General features: G+C 43.9%; 2 protein-coding genes across 2 annotated transcripts in view; both read right to left on the minus strand.

Annotated features, from left to right (window-relative positions):
* LOC308144994 (non-homologous end joining factor IFFO1-like) overlaps window positions 1–3,993 on the minus strand; it is a gene marked incomplete at its 5' end in the record, with an annotated part of 9,652 nt that extends 5,659 nt beyond the window's left edge. Inside the window, one exon of the mRNA XM_080516308.1 lies at window positions 3,008–3,993. Within this exon, the coding sequence (XP_080372434.1) occupies window positions 3,008–3,993 (986 nt within the window). The remainder of the gene's footprint in view (window positions 1–3,007) is intronic.
* Window positions 3,994–5,706: 1,713 nt separating this feature from the next.
* Window positions 5,707–13,369, minus strand: LOC308144855 (glyceraldehyde-3-phosphate dehydrogenase-like). Its single transcript, XM_080516101.1, has 12 exons — window positions 13,308–13,369; window positions 13,129–13,176; window positions 8,428–8,527; window positions 8,166–8,275; window positions 7,992–8,082; window positions 7,740–7,855; window positions 7,534–7,615; window positions 7,212–7,363; window positions 7,028–7,106; window positions 6,432–6,515; window positions 6,170–6,267; window positions 5,707–6,090 (listed from the first exon to the last, which is right to left on the minus strand). Exons 2-12 carry the CDS (start codon window positions 13,149–13,151, stop codon window positions 6,021–6,023), a joined length of 1,005 nt encoding a protein of 334 aa, XP_080372227.1. The 5' UTR covers window positions 13,152–13,176; window positions 13,308–13,369; the 3' UTR covers window positions 5,707–6,020.
* Between the last annotated feature and the right edge of the window lie 2,561 nt (window positions 13,370–15,930).

A 15,930-nucleotide genomic window follows, 5' to 3' on the forward strand; every position in this document is an offset into this window, starting at 1 on the left:
TAGCACACGGGTCAGACGGCGTCTCGCTGCGGTTCGGTTAAACGTCCTACCGCCTGTGAAATCAATGTGACTGAAGGTTTGTTCTGCAGAGCCGTCCTGCCTCAGCAGTAAGACGGCCGGGTCAGGGCTTTTCAGCTCTGGTTAACGCAGGAACCGGTCAGGGCCCGAGAGAAAGTACTCAAATTAACCGTACGGTCAAATATCAGCTTGTTTTCCACAGAACCCAGAAGGCGAAAGACTGAATAAACGCGGTAAATTTGTACAACACTGAGCTTTGAAGAAAAAAAATATAGGAATCTCATTGCCATGCATCACAAATAATAACTGCCACTAACATCTACCTACTGTTCCTTTAACTAAAAACTTGTTGAAACATTTCTAAAAAATAGTGTAAGAATTCATCAGGACAGCCGGGGAAGTTAGGAAATGTTTAGAGGAGACAGTCTTTTAATACTTCAATTAATATATAGTTAATGATCTCCTGAAGTGAATTAAGTCTGAGATGTTTAACTGTAAAGCATCACAGACGATCACTAAAAACAGAATTCTTCAACTTTTTTGATTTTGAACTGATCTCAAGAGAATTGGCTGAATTCTATCTGACTTGGGAGGAAGTGAAGGTTTCACAAGAGACCCTGGATTCAACAGTCACGACCTCTAAGAGTGCCGGCGAAGTTAATAAAGTGATGAACTGCCGTCACAATATCAAAATGCCCAACTTTAATATCACAAAAGACAGACTAGACTGTTAAATTATGTTTTCGACGCATTGGTGTGTTTAGAAATGTAGAAATTCCAAGTGACAGAATTCCAAATTTTAAAGAAACATTGTCATCATCATCATCTGTTTAAGAGCAATACTGCACAGAACAACATCGTCGTATATCTTACACTTAAAATAAAAAGGGAAACTCATCTAGTTTTATGACACTGAGCTCCTGCATCGACTTTAGCGTCTCCCTCAGGACAAACCCATTAGCTCTGAAAAATATTCCTGCACATTGAATCTTTCCATGAGGCGACGCGGCTCATTGCCCTCGCTGACCGAACACAGGCGTAAATTTTAAAAAAAAAAACCCAAAAAGGACAGAAACGGTGCAAGAAAAGCGTCACGTGGAGACGAATCCTCCTCGTCATCAGACCAGCCGACCTCGCTGAGCTTCAGGTTACAGCTTTACAGACCGATCGATCAGTGAAACCTTTAAACGTGGAGGCAGAGAAGTTGAGCTTCAGACGACGTTTAAAGATGCATTGTGTTTTATTTGTTCTGTATTAAGGACAGTTTACAAACTTTCTTTTTCTGCTGTGACCCTTTACCAAGTACCCAGTTATTTTTACTTCAAGGAGAATGATATTTTATACTTCTTTACAGTAAACAGTAGAAATAAAAATAGAAATCTAAGGATACATACATGTGGATGGTTATTTTTTAAAAGTTTAAACAAAATAATATTCTTATATTATATTATATTGCATGTTCTCCTGGCATTTTTCTCCTTAAATTGTTTGTATTATTGTATTATTGAGTGTTTATTATTGCTAACATGTTCAATTATTCAATTCTGAGAGTTTATACCTGCCACATTACATAGTTTAATACTAAAGTATACCAATTTTCCTTGGGTAAAATATGTATAAAGTTATTATGGCTCTGGGGAAACATGGAGGAACAGTGGTGAGCAGGACCGACCCTCCATATGAGGAGCAGGGCCTCACACATTTGATAAACAAATGCACTTTAACAGACGTCCTGCACGTCCAGCAGCCCCAAACGGATTCAGTTCATCTGGGCCTCGACTGCAGACGCCGCAGAAAACGATTGACAGTCAACGTCTGACCAATCAGATGGTTTGGAAAACAAGTAATGCTCTCAGAGACTGAACTGAGTGCTTTTAAACGTCTTCATGATGACAATCAAGATTCACATCCCACAAGCATCTCCGACCAAGCGGCACCATACAAACCTAGGGGGCCATTTACAGAATTAAATTCCAAAGGCAGAGCCGAGAAACAAGAATCAAGAGTGGATTTTCTGCAGTCTGTCGCTGTCTTGTGTTACTTACAATAATCTTGTTCAAGACAATGTTAAAAACCAGAAGTAAAATAAAGTCAAAGGCAAGTTTCGCATGTGGCCCATATGGAGTTGTCATGATGTCCTCAGCTCCATAGATAATATGTTTTTCTTATTGGTTATTCAGTTGTCATCCAGTTGAAATAATACAATCATGTAAAGTTTTGCATTCTTTTGCTATAGATTTACCGGAATCAAGGCGTTCAGTAGTAGAAATGTAAAGTGCTTTTAGGCGATTAACTCACTCTACCAATCGCATGAATAATGGATTAGTTATTTGCCACCTTTATGACCAAAAGAGACGTATTTGTCACTTTTCACCACATCACATAGAACTGGAGCCACAAAACACATTTAACCTTTAAAATAAGGCACATCTCTTAAATGTTTAACGTTAAACGTTTGATATAGGAACTTAAACCGTGTCTTACTTTGCATTTATAGAATTTCAAGTACAATTTAGATTGGGAAACTTTCCTTAACGCTTTCAGCTGTTTTTGTACCTGATTTCAGAGTTTTCAACCTTCTCCAGCATTTTCTTTGAAGATAATTTTGACATTTTCAAAACACCTTTTTTACTCTTTGAAGCTTTGTTGTCTCTTAGAAATCCTAGTCATTTTAAAGGCTTTGGAAAAAAGCTGTTGTCCCACCATTTCTTATGGTTTTAATTATTTTTCCACCTTTTTGGCCGTTTTAATTTTGTAAAAAGCCCGTTTTAGCCAAGAGTTAAAAACAACTTGTGTCATAAAGTGTGCGTAAATAAAATGAAAACAAGATCAAATGTTAACTTAGGTGTAATTGAGAAGAGCCAAAGAGCCGCACGTTGCAGACTCTCATCCATTAATTGCGCAGCTCAGTCGGTAGACGCGTCCTTCGCCCGGAAACGGTGAACAGAAACGATCCATCTATGAAAACACTGAAGAAACATCTTCTTACCTTCTCTTGTATTCGTCTCTCTCCCTCTTCACCTTGGCCAGCACGTTGTACAGCGCCCTGATCTCCGGGGTGATGGTGTCGATCTGGACCCCCACCCCGTCCGGGTGAGTCCAGGAGACGCCGGGTCCGGTGACGCACGACTCCCTCCCGGCGCCGAAGCGGCGAGTGTGGTTGAAGGACCAGATGGTCCCGGGGAGGAAGCGCGGAGGGGCCGCGGGAGGTGGAGGGGGCGTGTGGGAGGGGGCGCTGTTGGTGTTGGTCCCGGCGTGCGCGCAGAACCTCTCGTTGACGTTGGAGACGCCGGTGGCGGCCCTGGTGGGGTCGCTCGGACTCAGCAGCGGGCTGACGGAGAAGTTGGAGTTTGGATCCGGGGTCAGGTTGTTTCCCAGCGTGTATTTGTTGTCGTAGAAAGGAGGGGGGTTCAGAGTGGGGGACAGGAGGCCGCCGGGCAGGTAGGCTGAGTTGTTGGCGTTGTGCAGCGGGATGTAGCCCGGCCGGGCTGAGATGGGCCCGATGAATCCAGTCTGGACCCCCATGTCTTTGGTGAGGGGCTTCTGGTGGCCGTCCCCGCCGCTGTGGTCCTCCAAAGCCTGCTGCAGCTGCTTCTCGAGCACCTTGTTCCTGCGCTCCAGCTCGTGCACTTTGGCCAGGAAGCAGCGGAAGCGCAGGTTGAGCGTCTTCAGCACGCTGATGTTGGAGCCCAGGTCGTTGCGCAGCGCGGTGGCGGCGGGCGGCACGCGGTGCAGGGGCGCGCTCAGGTGCAGGTAGGCCAGGCCCGAGGGTGGGAGGGCTCCGAGGTCCAGCCCGGACAGCCCATCCGGGCCAAATCCACCGTGGTCCCCGAGGAAGTAGCCCGGCTCCGGGATGGCGGAGTCGACCTGGCCCGGCAGCTGGTGATGCTGCAGCTGCGGGCCCAGGAAGCCGCTCTCCCCCAGGACCGGATTCATGCTCGAGTAGGAAAATCTGAAGTGCTCGAAATCCGGCATGAACCCAGACTTTTACAGATTCAACGCGGGAGGTAATTCGGAGTCCAAATTAAAAAAGCCGCTTTGTGGCTCCTTTTCCTAATTCCTCCTGACGAGCTCCGCAACGCAGAGGAGCCGCAGGCTCAGAGTCAAATATGTGCTTTAGAGGCCGGGGTGACAGCAAAATGACACAAATCTTCACGCAAGTATCGCAATAAACTAGACTGGCAAGAAAATAAACAAGGTGCGCAAAAAGAGCGCAGCAGAGGAGCCTGCAGCAGATCAACCAGTTCACTTTTACGCAGGACTCACGGATCACGGAGATGACGCGCACCTGCGCAAAAACACTAATCTCTGCTAAAATACGAAACCACTGGAATATTTTCCAGCTGGAGTGAACGGTTAAGCAGCCTACCTTAAAGTATGATCAGAAAAACGACAACCCTGACGTCTGGTATTGAGGAGGAATCAGTGCGCAGCAGTGCTGCAGGAGAGGGTGAGACGGGGAATAAACACAAGTGAATGACTGCGGCTGTGAATGACCGTAATAAAGCTGAAAGAGGGGCAACAAGAACTTTTTTTAACTACCGTAATGAACAGGAGAGAAGCGCCTCATTGAAAAGTGATCAAAATTGAACATTTAACTATTTTTGAGTATCCAGAGTTGTTTTTACTGATACAATATTATGATTTCGACTTAGAATTGACACAGTCATCCTTATTTAAAGGTGCATGTGAATTAGTTTATGATGTATTATAGCATACAATTACATTTCCAATGTTTTTTCCCCCAGTTTTTATACTAATTAGTTCTACTGGCACGGTTTGTGTGAGACTGTTATTACCCTCTATTACAATGTCAGTGCTACCAAGCATAAATCAGTATTTTCATAAAAGGCTGCTGATTTTTCTAAGATCGGTTTATCTTTTCAAGTCAAATATATATTTTTCAGGTTTTGGCATGTCAGATATTATTGAGGCGAAGCTGCTATTTGGAGTTATCCTGTTTTTATGTGCCTTAAAGTAACACCACAGCAATTTAAACAGACACTTAGGGGAAAAAAATTGTATTTGAAATACTGAAATAACCATGTGGAAATATTTTATCTTATCATACCCACATCCATTCAATTCACCCTCTTCAAAGGTCTACTCACAACAAGCTAAAAAAAACTACTTTTTTTTTTTTCTCAAATGTCCTGCAAATTTGGAGCCTTCGCCTCGAACATCTGTTGTACTTATGCAAAAAATCCTCACTTCATCCATGATTTGGTTTCCTGTTGTCACTTCTGTGTGAAACACGTCACACATCACAGTCCCACCAGTGACGTTCTGCCTCTGATCAGTTTACAAGTTGTCCTGTGTGACGATAAGCAAGCGAAACATGGTTTATATTAAGTTATCCAGGGTGACACATCTCGACCAGAACACACACACAGACACACACTTTGTGTTTGGCCGTCGTCCCAGAAATTCATATTCTGCACTGAAGTCAGGGTCAGATGTCTGGGCAGGACTTTCAAAAGCTGGATGAGAGGGGGCCATGATGAAATGATACAGGAAAAAAAAAAAGCTGATAGTTGAGATGTCAAAAATATGATAAAAAAAAAGCATTGATGTGTTATTTGTTGTTTTTTTCATCACTTCTCGCATATTTTCAAGGTGTATAAACAAGATATAGAATCCAGACTTTACTGTCTGACAAGCAAGGGCAAGATAAATCAAAAACCAGAGTTTTTTTTCCCACAAATAGAGGACTTTATTTTCACATTGAGTGCAAAGGAGCAACTGTGCATGTAGGTGAGACGGTTCATTATCACACTACAGCTCAGTGATGGAGGATCATCCGTCCAGTTCCTCGCTGCCAAACACAACAGAGGTGACTTCATCATATAAAAAAGGTTTGCTTTATGTTTCTCATAAAATCACCAGCTTTGCGTTTGGCATGGACGGGTTTTGCTCCCGGGTGCGGATGGCGCGGCATCCAGTTACGTGTGAGGGAACAGGGAATCATGGGAAGGAAGTACGGGTCTGGACTTGACAGGACTTTACTCCTTGGAGAACATGTGCAGGACCAGGTCGCACACGCGGTTGCTGTAGCCGAACTCGTTGTCGTACCTGCGGACGCGAGAAGGGACGAACGGTCAGGGAGGCGACCAGACAGTTAAAGAAGTCACAGCGGGTCTGTGACACTCACCATGAGACCAGCTTGACGAAGTGCTCGTTCAGTGCAATGCCGGCACCAGCATCAAAGATGGAGGAGTGAGTGTCGCCGTTGAAGTCTGTGGACACGACCTGAAGACGACCAGATGACAGAACTTAAAACGACTGACCAACGGTTTCAGGTTTCATCGGACAATATGAGAAATTAAGTGAGAAATATTGTCTTGTGTTGTTCTTTTTTTTCTGACACTATGTTCCATTCACGTTCGCTCAAATCCCCGCCCGGCGGTCTGTACCTGGTCCTCGGTGTATCCCAGGTATCCCTTCATGGGTCCCTCAGCGGCGGCCTTCATCACCTTCTTGATGTCGTCATACTTGGCCTGAAGAAGAGGAATTAAAACTCGTGTTTAAAGGACACATTCGCTGACACACGTTGCAAATACCGCATCAGAAAGTTGGACACTATGAAAATTTGGTATTTAAAAATTAACGAGAATTGCAATTTTACAAATACATAGCTGCCGTCTCCTTTGGTGGAAAGGAACTCATTGAGAAACAAAACAAAAATAGCACCTTTAACCTGCGTCATCCATCTCGAGGTGTTTATGTGTAAAAACTTTTAAAAGGATTTAAGCTATCGAAGATCCAAAATGTCAGGTTTGGTGGGAGTTTAACAATTAACATTTCCCTAAAAGGACTTTTTGTTTTGTAAAAGTGAAAAGAAAAAGAAAAAAAAAAAACCAAAACTTTTTAGCATTTGGGATTATGTCCAGATTAAATTAACCTTCAGATTTCAGTCTGTATTCATCACGACTGTATTCTGGTATTTTAATCATTCAAACGGAAATAAATCTTATAGCTTTGTGATCTAAAAGTCCTGTGTGGCACTCACGGGCTTCTCCAGACGGACGGTCAGGTCAACGACGGACACGTTGGGGGTGGGGACACGGAAAGCCATGCCGGTCAGTTTGCTGTCGGAGCAGAAGAGGTCAGAATCAGTGCCAGCAGACTTTTTTTTTTACCGCCTCAGTTCACATAGATTTATACTAAATCTTTTGGAGGGAGGGGAGAGGTACCCGTTCAGCTCGGGGACGACCTTGCCCACGGCCTTGGCGGCTCCGGTGGAAGCGGGGATGATGTTCTGGGCGGCGCCGCGGCCATCTCTCCACAGCTTACCGGAGGGACCGTCAACAGTCTTCTGTGTGGCGGTGACGGCGTGGACGGTGCTCTGGAGGAGGAGGAGAAACAAGACGGGTACCATCCCGTTACTTTTGATGACGGTGGCGACAGTTGATGAGCCGCTGAGCTGCTGTTTCCCACTGCCCAACTTCCCTGAATGTATTCGTGCTGTAAAGTTCCATATAGTTGACACTAGCGACATCTCGTCGTTTTTCTTACCATGAGACCCTCAACGATGCCGAAGTTGTCGTTGATGACCTTGGCGACGGGAGCCAGGCAGTTGGTTGTGCAGGAGGCATTGCTATCCAAACAAAACAAGAAATATGTAAATACAATGATATTAATGACATCACCTCATCAGGCTGATCCTGGATTGTTTGTATGTTAATACTAAAACCGATCGAACTGCAGGACCTCAGACTCACCTGACAACCTTCATGGAGTTCTCGTACTTCTCGTGGTTGACGCCCATGACGAACATGGGAGCGTCGGCGCTGGGAGCGGAGATCACCACCCTCTTAGCACCGCCCTTCAGGTGAGCCTGGAGGAAAACAACGACATCCCCACATGAGTCGGATCCGTTTTCAGGCGATTTCAACAGATCTCGTCTGGAGCTTACAGCTAAAGTGAAGTATTCAGTGGAAATCAGTTGAATTTGTGACGACGGGCTGACTTACGGAGGCCTTCTCGATGGTGGTGAACACACCGGTGGACTCCACGACGTAGTCGGCGCCAGCATCGCTCCATTTGATGTTGGCGGGGTCCCTCCTGCGAGCGAGGGCACGCGGAGGTCAGACAGCCGAAAGGGCAACAACGACAACAAGCTGCGGAGGAATGAGCGGGGTACGTACTCGTGGAAGACCATGATGTGCATTTTGCCGATGACCAGCTTGCCGCCCTCGGCCTTCACCTCTCCGTGCTTCCACACACCGTGAGTGGAGTCATACTTGAACATGTAGACCTGCGGCGGGAAAAGCGGTAGATTAAAAAAAAAAAGAAAGAAAAAAAAAATGCATAGAAATTTCCCCACAGGCACGTGCCATGCACATATGTTTAAACAAGCCCACAAAACTATTCTTGAAAAGTAGTGGTGCAAACAGGAAGTGCTCTCACCATGTAGTCCAGGTCGATGAAGGGGTCGTTGATGGCTACCACCTCGACCTTGCCACCCGTGGCGGCGGCACGGGTCACCAGACGGCCAATACGGCCAAATCTGAAATGCAGGAGGGAAGCAGGTCAGTGAGGATGGAGGGAGGAAACAACAGGAAGGTTGAGTTTCTTTTCAATAAACACAAATAGTAATGACTAAAAATCTATTCTTCTCCCTGTAACTTGGAATCAGGGTATGCTTAAAATCCACTTGAGTCTCATCAACACTGACCAGTTGTTTAGTTCTTCATGTACAAACCAAACTGACATGAACGCTTTTAACCACTCAGGCTTGTTTCCGCTTTTCACATACGGCATGGTTAAAAGTCAAGTTTATCACAGGAAGTTAATGTTGAGCTGAATTTGCAGCCTCGGGGTGACAAACATGCAGTCACTGGGAGAAGACTGAATTCTTTGCTGTAAAGTCGGCCAAATCCCTCCAGTTGTCCAAACTGAATTTTTCATAAAGCTTTTCTCATATTTTATGAGGCAGACACGTCATGTAATCTATCTGACCACCAGGTGGCAGCAAACTACCAACAACCATGAGGAAGGGGTCACTATAGAGGACGACTGGCCCATACAAGGCCTCCAACCTTGGATGAAGATAACAATAGCTGGCACCGGCAGTGGAAAACCTGTTTATGCCCAATATAGGAGCCGTCATGGTGGGTCGAACAGCGGGGGCCTGGAACCGGAGAGCTGAGCCAACCGAGGGGGACAGACTTATTTTACATATTAACCCTGTCACCGAGTCTCCAGCAGAGCAAATCAAGAGTCTGATACCATGTGAAGTTTGAGAAAGGAGGAAAAAACGATCTTCCTCACTGAACTTTCAGATCACAGGAGGTTGGGGTGTTATATTGTGAGCATGCAGACGTGGATGAGGGTATTGTGACCTGCTCTCTGCAGATTAAACAGGTCACTTCATATCCAACCTGTTATTTAACTGTCTTATTTCCTTCAAATTTTCAGATTAAACAAAACTGAAAGCGCATATCGTACCTGCAGCTCTAGTTTCAAAAAGTAAAAAGTAGCTTTGAAATTTTTTCTTAATTGTCCAAGTAAGAACATTTCCAAGAAATCTTTCTTTGCCTCGACAATCTCTCTCTTAAACAACAGGAAACATACATAGAGACGTGTGTGTCAGACGTAAACATAATAAGAAGAACTTCTATCTTCATTGTGGACAGACAAACTATATCATTTCGTATTTGTCTATGTATATTTATGCTTGAGTTATTTGACCCCTCGTGAAATGTAAAAATACTAATCAGCCATCTTATCTCAAAGCAAAGGAGTCCAGACGTCGTGTTCCCTGCAACTGGCTCCAGCTCTATCGGACCCTTCATCACTCGCTCGAGGATTTCCCGATTTGTCCGAGTGACCTTGTATTTGTTGGGTGTCAAAAGTAATCAGATGCTCGAACCACTTCAACTGGCTCCTCTCGATGTGGAGGAGAAGCCGAAGAAATGCGCCACCACCTCTCATTGCTCCCGAGGAGCAGCTGACCTCCTCCACCATCTTTTTTTACATGACAAGACCAGGGACTGTGTGACGGCCTAAAGAGAGCAACATCATCTGCAAAGAGCCGAGACACCAGCCGCAGACCTGAAGTCAGATATTAACGCAGAGTGAACAGACACAGCTCTGATCAAATAGCCCAGAAAGTGGAGCCAGGAGTACAAACTGCCTTGAAACAGGACTGTCATGTTTCAGAAGCTGGAAGCTGGTTCACCATTTCACAGACTCCACCGTGTTTCTCCTCAATCAGGGGATCCAAAAGTATAAAACGATGGGAAACAATATTATTTTTTTAACACTACCAACTTGAAGACCAATGACGGAACACATCGACTTTGCCGCCATGTTGTTTTTCAGATATGTAACTTTTTAATTAGCAACTCTGACCTGGATAAAGCAGGAATTGAAGACGGATTAAAGGATTTCCATGTCCACACTGACCTTTTAAAAGGTGGTGTGTCTTATTTTGGACTTGCTGTACAATTATCTCTCATCACTGGGCAAAGTTTCACACCATTTTTTAACCTCAGCGACACACATGAGGTGTGTAATATGAAGCAGTGTTGTATAACAGGAGACATGTGAGGACAAGATCAGACGCCACACCAAGACACCTGTCTGCAATTTGTTTTTTTTTGTTTTTTTCATCCCCATCCAGTTGTCTCTTTAGTCATGTCCACTTTCCTTCGAGTGAAGCATGAAAGTGTTGTTTTGATGCAATATCAAAACCCGGCCAATGGAAACATTCGGGCCTGTATCTGGTTTGTGTCCTGCTGCACCTTCAGTGACTCCGTCAGCTCAGGGAAAACTACAAAGCTTTATTGAAATGTGTCCGTTCTCACAGGACGTTAAGCAAACCCGCCGATGGGCATGTGGGTTTCCGCGTTGAGCTTTAGGAAACCACCGAGCAGCCATAAGGCCGAAATGGACCACAGCCCATCTGCTGCCGGTGCCGGCCCAGCTTGGAGGAGCTCAATCTCCCTGCAGCTCCTCAGCAGCTGCTCCAGTGAGGAGGAGGAGGAGGAGGAGGAGGAGGAGGACAGATGAAGAGTTTCACCAGGAATCGGAGAAAGAGACTGAGAGGCGTATACTTGCACACACCAGGCAGGCCGGCATGATCTCTGAACTTCAGCAGGAAAGGTTAGGGAGTTAAAATTAGACGAGGGGAGAATAAAAGGAATGTGACAGCTGAAGGGAGCAGAGATACAGACAGAGGGGGCGAGAGGAGAGGCCTTGAAGGGTGTGGAAGAAAGGGGGAGGAGAGGAGAGGAGAGGAGGGATGCCAACCGTGACACCGCAACACCGCCGGACTATAAATAACCAGAGAATAGACGGGTCCAGGTCTTGTCCTGCATTTAGACAAGAGTCTCCAAAGAGAAGAGGCCGGGGCGGGACTGCAGAAACCCTCAGCAACAAAACACTCAATCCTCGTCTAGAGACTGCCGCCTTCTCGTCCTCTGCTTGTATTTCAACTCCTTCAATGCTCAATCGCCTTCTCATCATTTTAAAACCCACAAAGAAGCAGCGGTTCTTGTTTTAGAGGAGCACGTTTAATGAGAATCCTTCGATTTTCTTCGAAAAAAACCTCCAATTTTAATGGAGAATGTAAAAACAACCTGCTCTTTTGGCACGTAAAAGTTTAAAATAAATTCTAATTGCCATTTAACTATTTTTTCTTCAAGCAAAAACCAATAGATGTATGACTTTTGGAGACTTTTGAAAAAAAAAAAAAAAAAACCCCACCTAAACTAAATGGAAATAAAAACAACTATATTTTTTATGCAAGATTCAGTTTAGTACTTGTAAGACATTTCAACAAGTTTTTAATATTCTGTGGGATTTCTAAAGTTCAACACAAGTTTATAAGCCGCTACTAGCACAATTAACTGGAGCAATGTGAAGCTCATGGTTAAAATCAATTCTTACAATAAGTCTTTTAATATTTTATCAACTATATTTGTTTCAAATATAATTGAGTTCTCAACCGTCTATTATTGTCTGCAGCAACTCGAGCACCAGTAAAAGTCTTGGTTGTCCTTTGATGCGACAGCTCCTGTTTCATTTTCCATACTGGCTTCCTGACATAATATTTATTTTCCATTAATTAGTAGTTAAGAGGCCAAAAATCTCCAAGAATGTGGAGTATCTCAGAGATCACATATCCCTGAGCTTCTGCAGACACTTTCTTAGTTTGTCTACAAACAGTCAAAAACCTCATAAAAGTCCAGTTGAGCTTGAATCTTTGGAACCAAAGAGCAGCTCGACTGGTTATTCAGACATTAAATTCATGAAATTCTGCATTAGAAGACTATGATTTTGAATACGCCATCATCACCTTTAAGTTTAAATTAATCCTAAGAGTAAAAACGTTTTCAGTTTTCAGTTCACTAAGTAATCGTTACATCGCAAGAAATATCAGGAATATTGTAAGTATCACTGCATTCAACCATCAGTCAGCGAGCCTCACACTGATTAGTTTACTCTCCAACTGTGAAACATCCGTGATTTGAGGGGAAACAAACTTTTTCTATGCTTACATCATGACGTAACATTTAAAAAAGAAAAACTGTACCTGCTCTGTACATTTTAACTTGTTAGATATCCCGAGGGGTTCCATTAACCTCCAGGTTTTAGAAACAATTCATGAGAAACTTTCGACAGAATAGAGAATGTCATGGATTTAAACATAAAATATGATGCATTTGCCAACATTAATTTGCAATGAAATGAATCACTGCAACACCAATTTACTGCTATTTTGGATCATTTCATTGTAATGTCTTGTTTTATTGGATTTTTTTGTAAATTTGCAGAAAAACTCACGGGAAGGCAAAACCTTTAGATATAATGAGCCTTCATAGTCTCAGGATGGACGGTAAAATACATGAATAGAAGAAATACTAAGCTACTTTGAAGTGACAGACCAACCAGAGAGAAAGTAGATGGAACAAAAAGTGACACATCCAAATTAAAAAACAAAAAAGCTGAAAGAGGCTCCGAGAGATAAAACTGACACTTTAATGCTGAAATGACCTCTGTGCTGGTTGAGCTGTTCAACAGTGTTTCCATTATTGTGATGAGACTTTTTCAAACAGTGTAATACATTAAACTCTTTAAAAAGATAGTTAAAGTTCAGCTCACCCGTTGATTCCAATCTTCACCATTTTGACTGATGTGGTCTAGTCCTCACTAGAAAACACAAAAAGTCATTATTTCAAACCAACAGTTGAAAAGTCACTGTGAAGTGTGTGTGTGTGTGTGTGTGTGTGTGTGTGTGTGTGTGTGTGTGTGTGTGTGTGTGTGTGTGTGTGTGTGTATACCGTGTGTGGATGCTCCTCGGTCTGGGTCCTCGGTAGGAGAAGAGAGCGCGGGGACGAGCGATGGGAGTCACCTGCTTTTATCCTCCAGGCCTCCAGCAGGGAGGGGCGAGGCCACGCCCCCTAACTGGCAGTAGGGGGTTGTGGCCACGCCCCCTTCACATGCCTCACTGCCAAGTTCATCAACACAAGTTAAAACATTTAAACTTTCCATTAGATGTTAGTAAGAACTACCCAACTTCTTCTTCTTCTTCTTTTTTTTTTCAACCAAGTCAACCTTCTGTATTCATCCACATGAGCGTCATTCACATTCATTCACATTCATTCACATTCATGCATGCATTCAGTCAACAACATAGATAGTCAATAATGGAATCATCAATCTGTCAAGGAAGCAATTAAACATGGGACATAGTGAGATATCAGAAGAGCAACATAAAACTTGATAAGGTAAACGATAAAGTACATAGTTCACGATCTACAGAAAGAACAAGTTCAGACACATTTCACCTAAAATACTGGATATCCACATATATTGTTTGTTTAACATCCAGTTAAACAAACAATGCACCACTCTATCCACTCAATAGTACTCATCCACCACACAAAGTAGTTCTTGAGTGGCGGATCAACAGTGTGGTTGCTATGCAACAAAACCAAGGATCAACCAACCATATTTATCAATATGATCGTGGTTAAATCGGAATATACTGTGTAGCCTCTATATGAGCGATGGGCAACACAGCTTTTCAAGGGGCCACATTAAAAAAATGACCAGTACTAATATAATGTGAAAAAAATATTTACAATTTAAATGTAGTGAAGAACTACATGCATCATGCACACGAACTCTCATACTGTATATGTTATATTGACACACTGTTTACTGGTCAATTCTTTAGAGCTCCCACTATGATGTATAATGAGGTGGAATATATTCCTAGATCAGATTTTAAGCATGCAGCTTTCAGGGTGTTTGTCTTGTTCTCTTTGTATTTGCAGAAAGTCGCAGCTAAACTCTCCCTGCTCTGTCAGTAATAAAAGTCACATGCAAAGAATCCGATGAAGGTCAAAATATTGGTGGACACCAGATGCAGCTGATCTTTAAACTGGATCTCTGGTCCAAAAGCAGAGCTGCAAAGGCCTCGTCGCAGCCCTCCCATCCCGCCCGGTCTCATGTTCGCCGTATGACTGTGTGGGTCATGTGACAGTGTGGCATCTGCTGCTGCATGCACGTACAGAGAGGAAATGTCACGGCGGGTTCACTAAGCTTTAAACCGCCACAGTCCAAGTCCCACCGCAGGTCAGTTTCAGATACTCTGACCATCGGCTTCTTCCACTGATATAGTTTCAAAAAGCTATATTGTCTGGATAATTCGCTGCCAGCATGCGAGATTTGCTTTAGGGACACAATTAATGGTACATTTGTCATCAGCCTGCACAACAAAGAAAAAAAACCAACCGATTGTTCAAACGTTTAACTGAGTGACTGAGTGCTGCTCGTCTCCGGTCGAACTCCTACAGTGAAGCCCGTCCAGGTCTATTTCTGGATAATCCGTCTGCAGGTCTGCCAGATCCCCAAACACCACGTCTCGCACTCCACTCGTTACACTCCGTCGACACGATGCAGCAGCGTCTGCACCGCGCTCTTATTGATCATAGAGTCGGGGCGATCTATCAGGCCGAATGCTTTCAACAGTTTCAGAGGATATTTTCACATAACAGAGAATTCAGGAGAATTTAGTTTTAGGAGACTAAAATGTGTGGATGTTTTGTGCCAAAACAGCAGTTACTATTCCAATAAACTCATGTTTACTAAAAGAGAAACTGCACTGTAACCTTCTCAAGTAACTTGTCACTTTTGGTATTTGGTTTTTAACGAGTAACTGTAATCATTAAGACATTTAAAGATCTCCCCAAGAGAGGCAATGTTTAATTTCCAAGTAGTTCAACGAGTGCACACTAAAGGGTTAAAATTGAATCACAATGTTTTTGTTTGCTTTTTGCAACATTTTTCATGAAGAGAGTCCATGTTTACAGCTGGGATATAATTATGGAGAATAAAGATTACAGGTCACGGTGTTACACGGGGTGTTTCGGTGCTCACAATTTGTCAGAACCTTCTCACACTGGCGGCTGATGAACGTACAGTCCTTCAAGTGAGTCAGCAGAGGGTGAAGTAAAGGTCAGCCTATAAATAAGACGCCCAGCCTCCTGCTCTCTTCGTATAGACTCAATATGTCAAAGGTTGTGACATTTGGAGGGCCGGCGGAGAGCCGGGCACCACTGGTCAGGGGTCAACGATACCCCGCTATCACAGGGGGAGGGGGGGGAGTTCAATGGAGCCAAGCTCGGTGCGAATGCCTGAATGAATGGCGAACAGCTCACAGGACCAGAGCGGAGATAAATATGGCTCCTTTGTGAATGCGTGGTGGTGTAACAGTGTACATACCTGCAGTTTATGCAAGGTCCGGTCTGATAGCGGCTTTGTCTCTGGGCAGGGCCGCTCTGATAAGTCACATGATCCACGCCGCCTTATCGAGGCGCTCAGTGGCTGATAAGCTCGGCTACTTTCTCATATTTGTCTCTCAGGCTGTGTGAACGCGGTTAGAAAAGTCACAAAGCA

Source organism: Blennius ocellaris (assembly GCF_963422515.1).
Source record: "Blennius ocellaris genome assembly, chromosome: 20".
NCBI lineage: Eukaryota > Metazoa > Chordata > Actinopteri > Blenniiformes > Blenniidae > Blennius > Blennius ocellaris.

What these genes read in the sequence shown, in the direction of transcription:
- LOC308144855 (XM_080516101.1), bottom strand. Translation starts at nt 13,151, where the DNA reads ATGGTGAAGATTGGAATCAACGG. An exon ending in CACATCATGGTCTTCCACGA is followed by an intron (nt 8,083 to 8,165) that starts GTACGTACCCCG and finishes CCTCGCTCGCAG; the next exon opens with GAGGGACCCCGCCAACATCA. An exon ending in TGGGATACACCGAGGACCAG is followed by an intron (nt 6,268 to 6,431) that starts GTACAGACCGCC and finishes GGTCGTCTTCAG; the next exon opens with GTCGTGTCCACAGACTTCAA.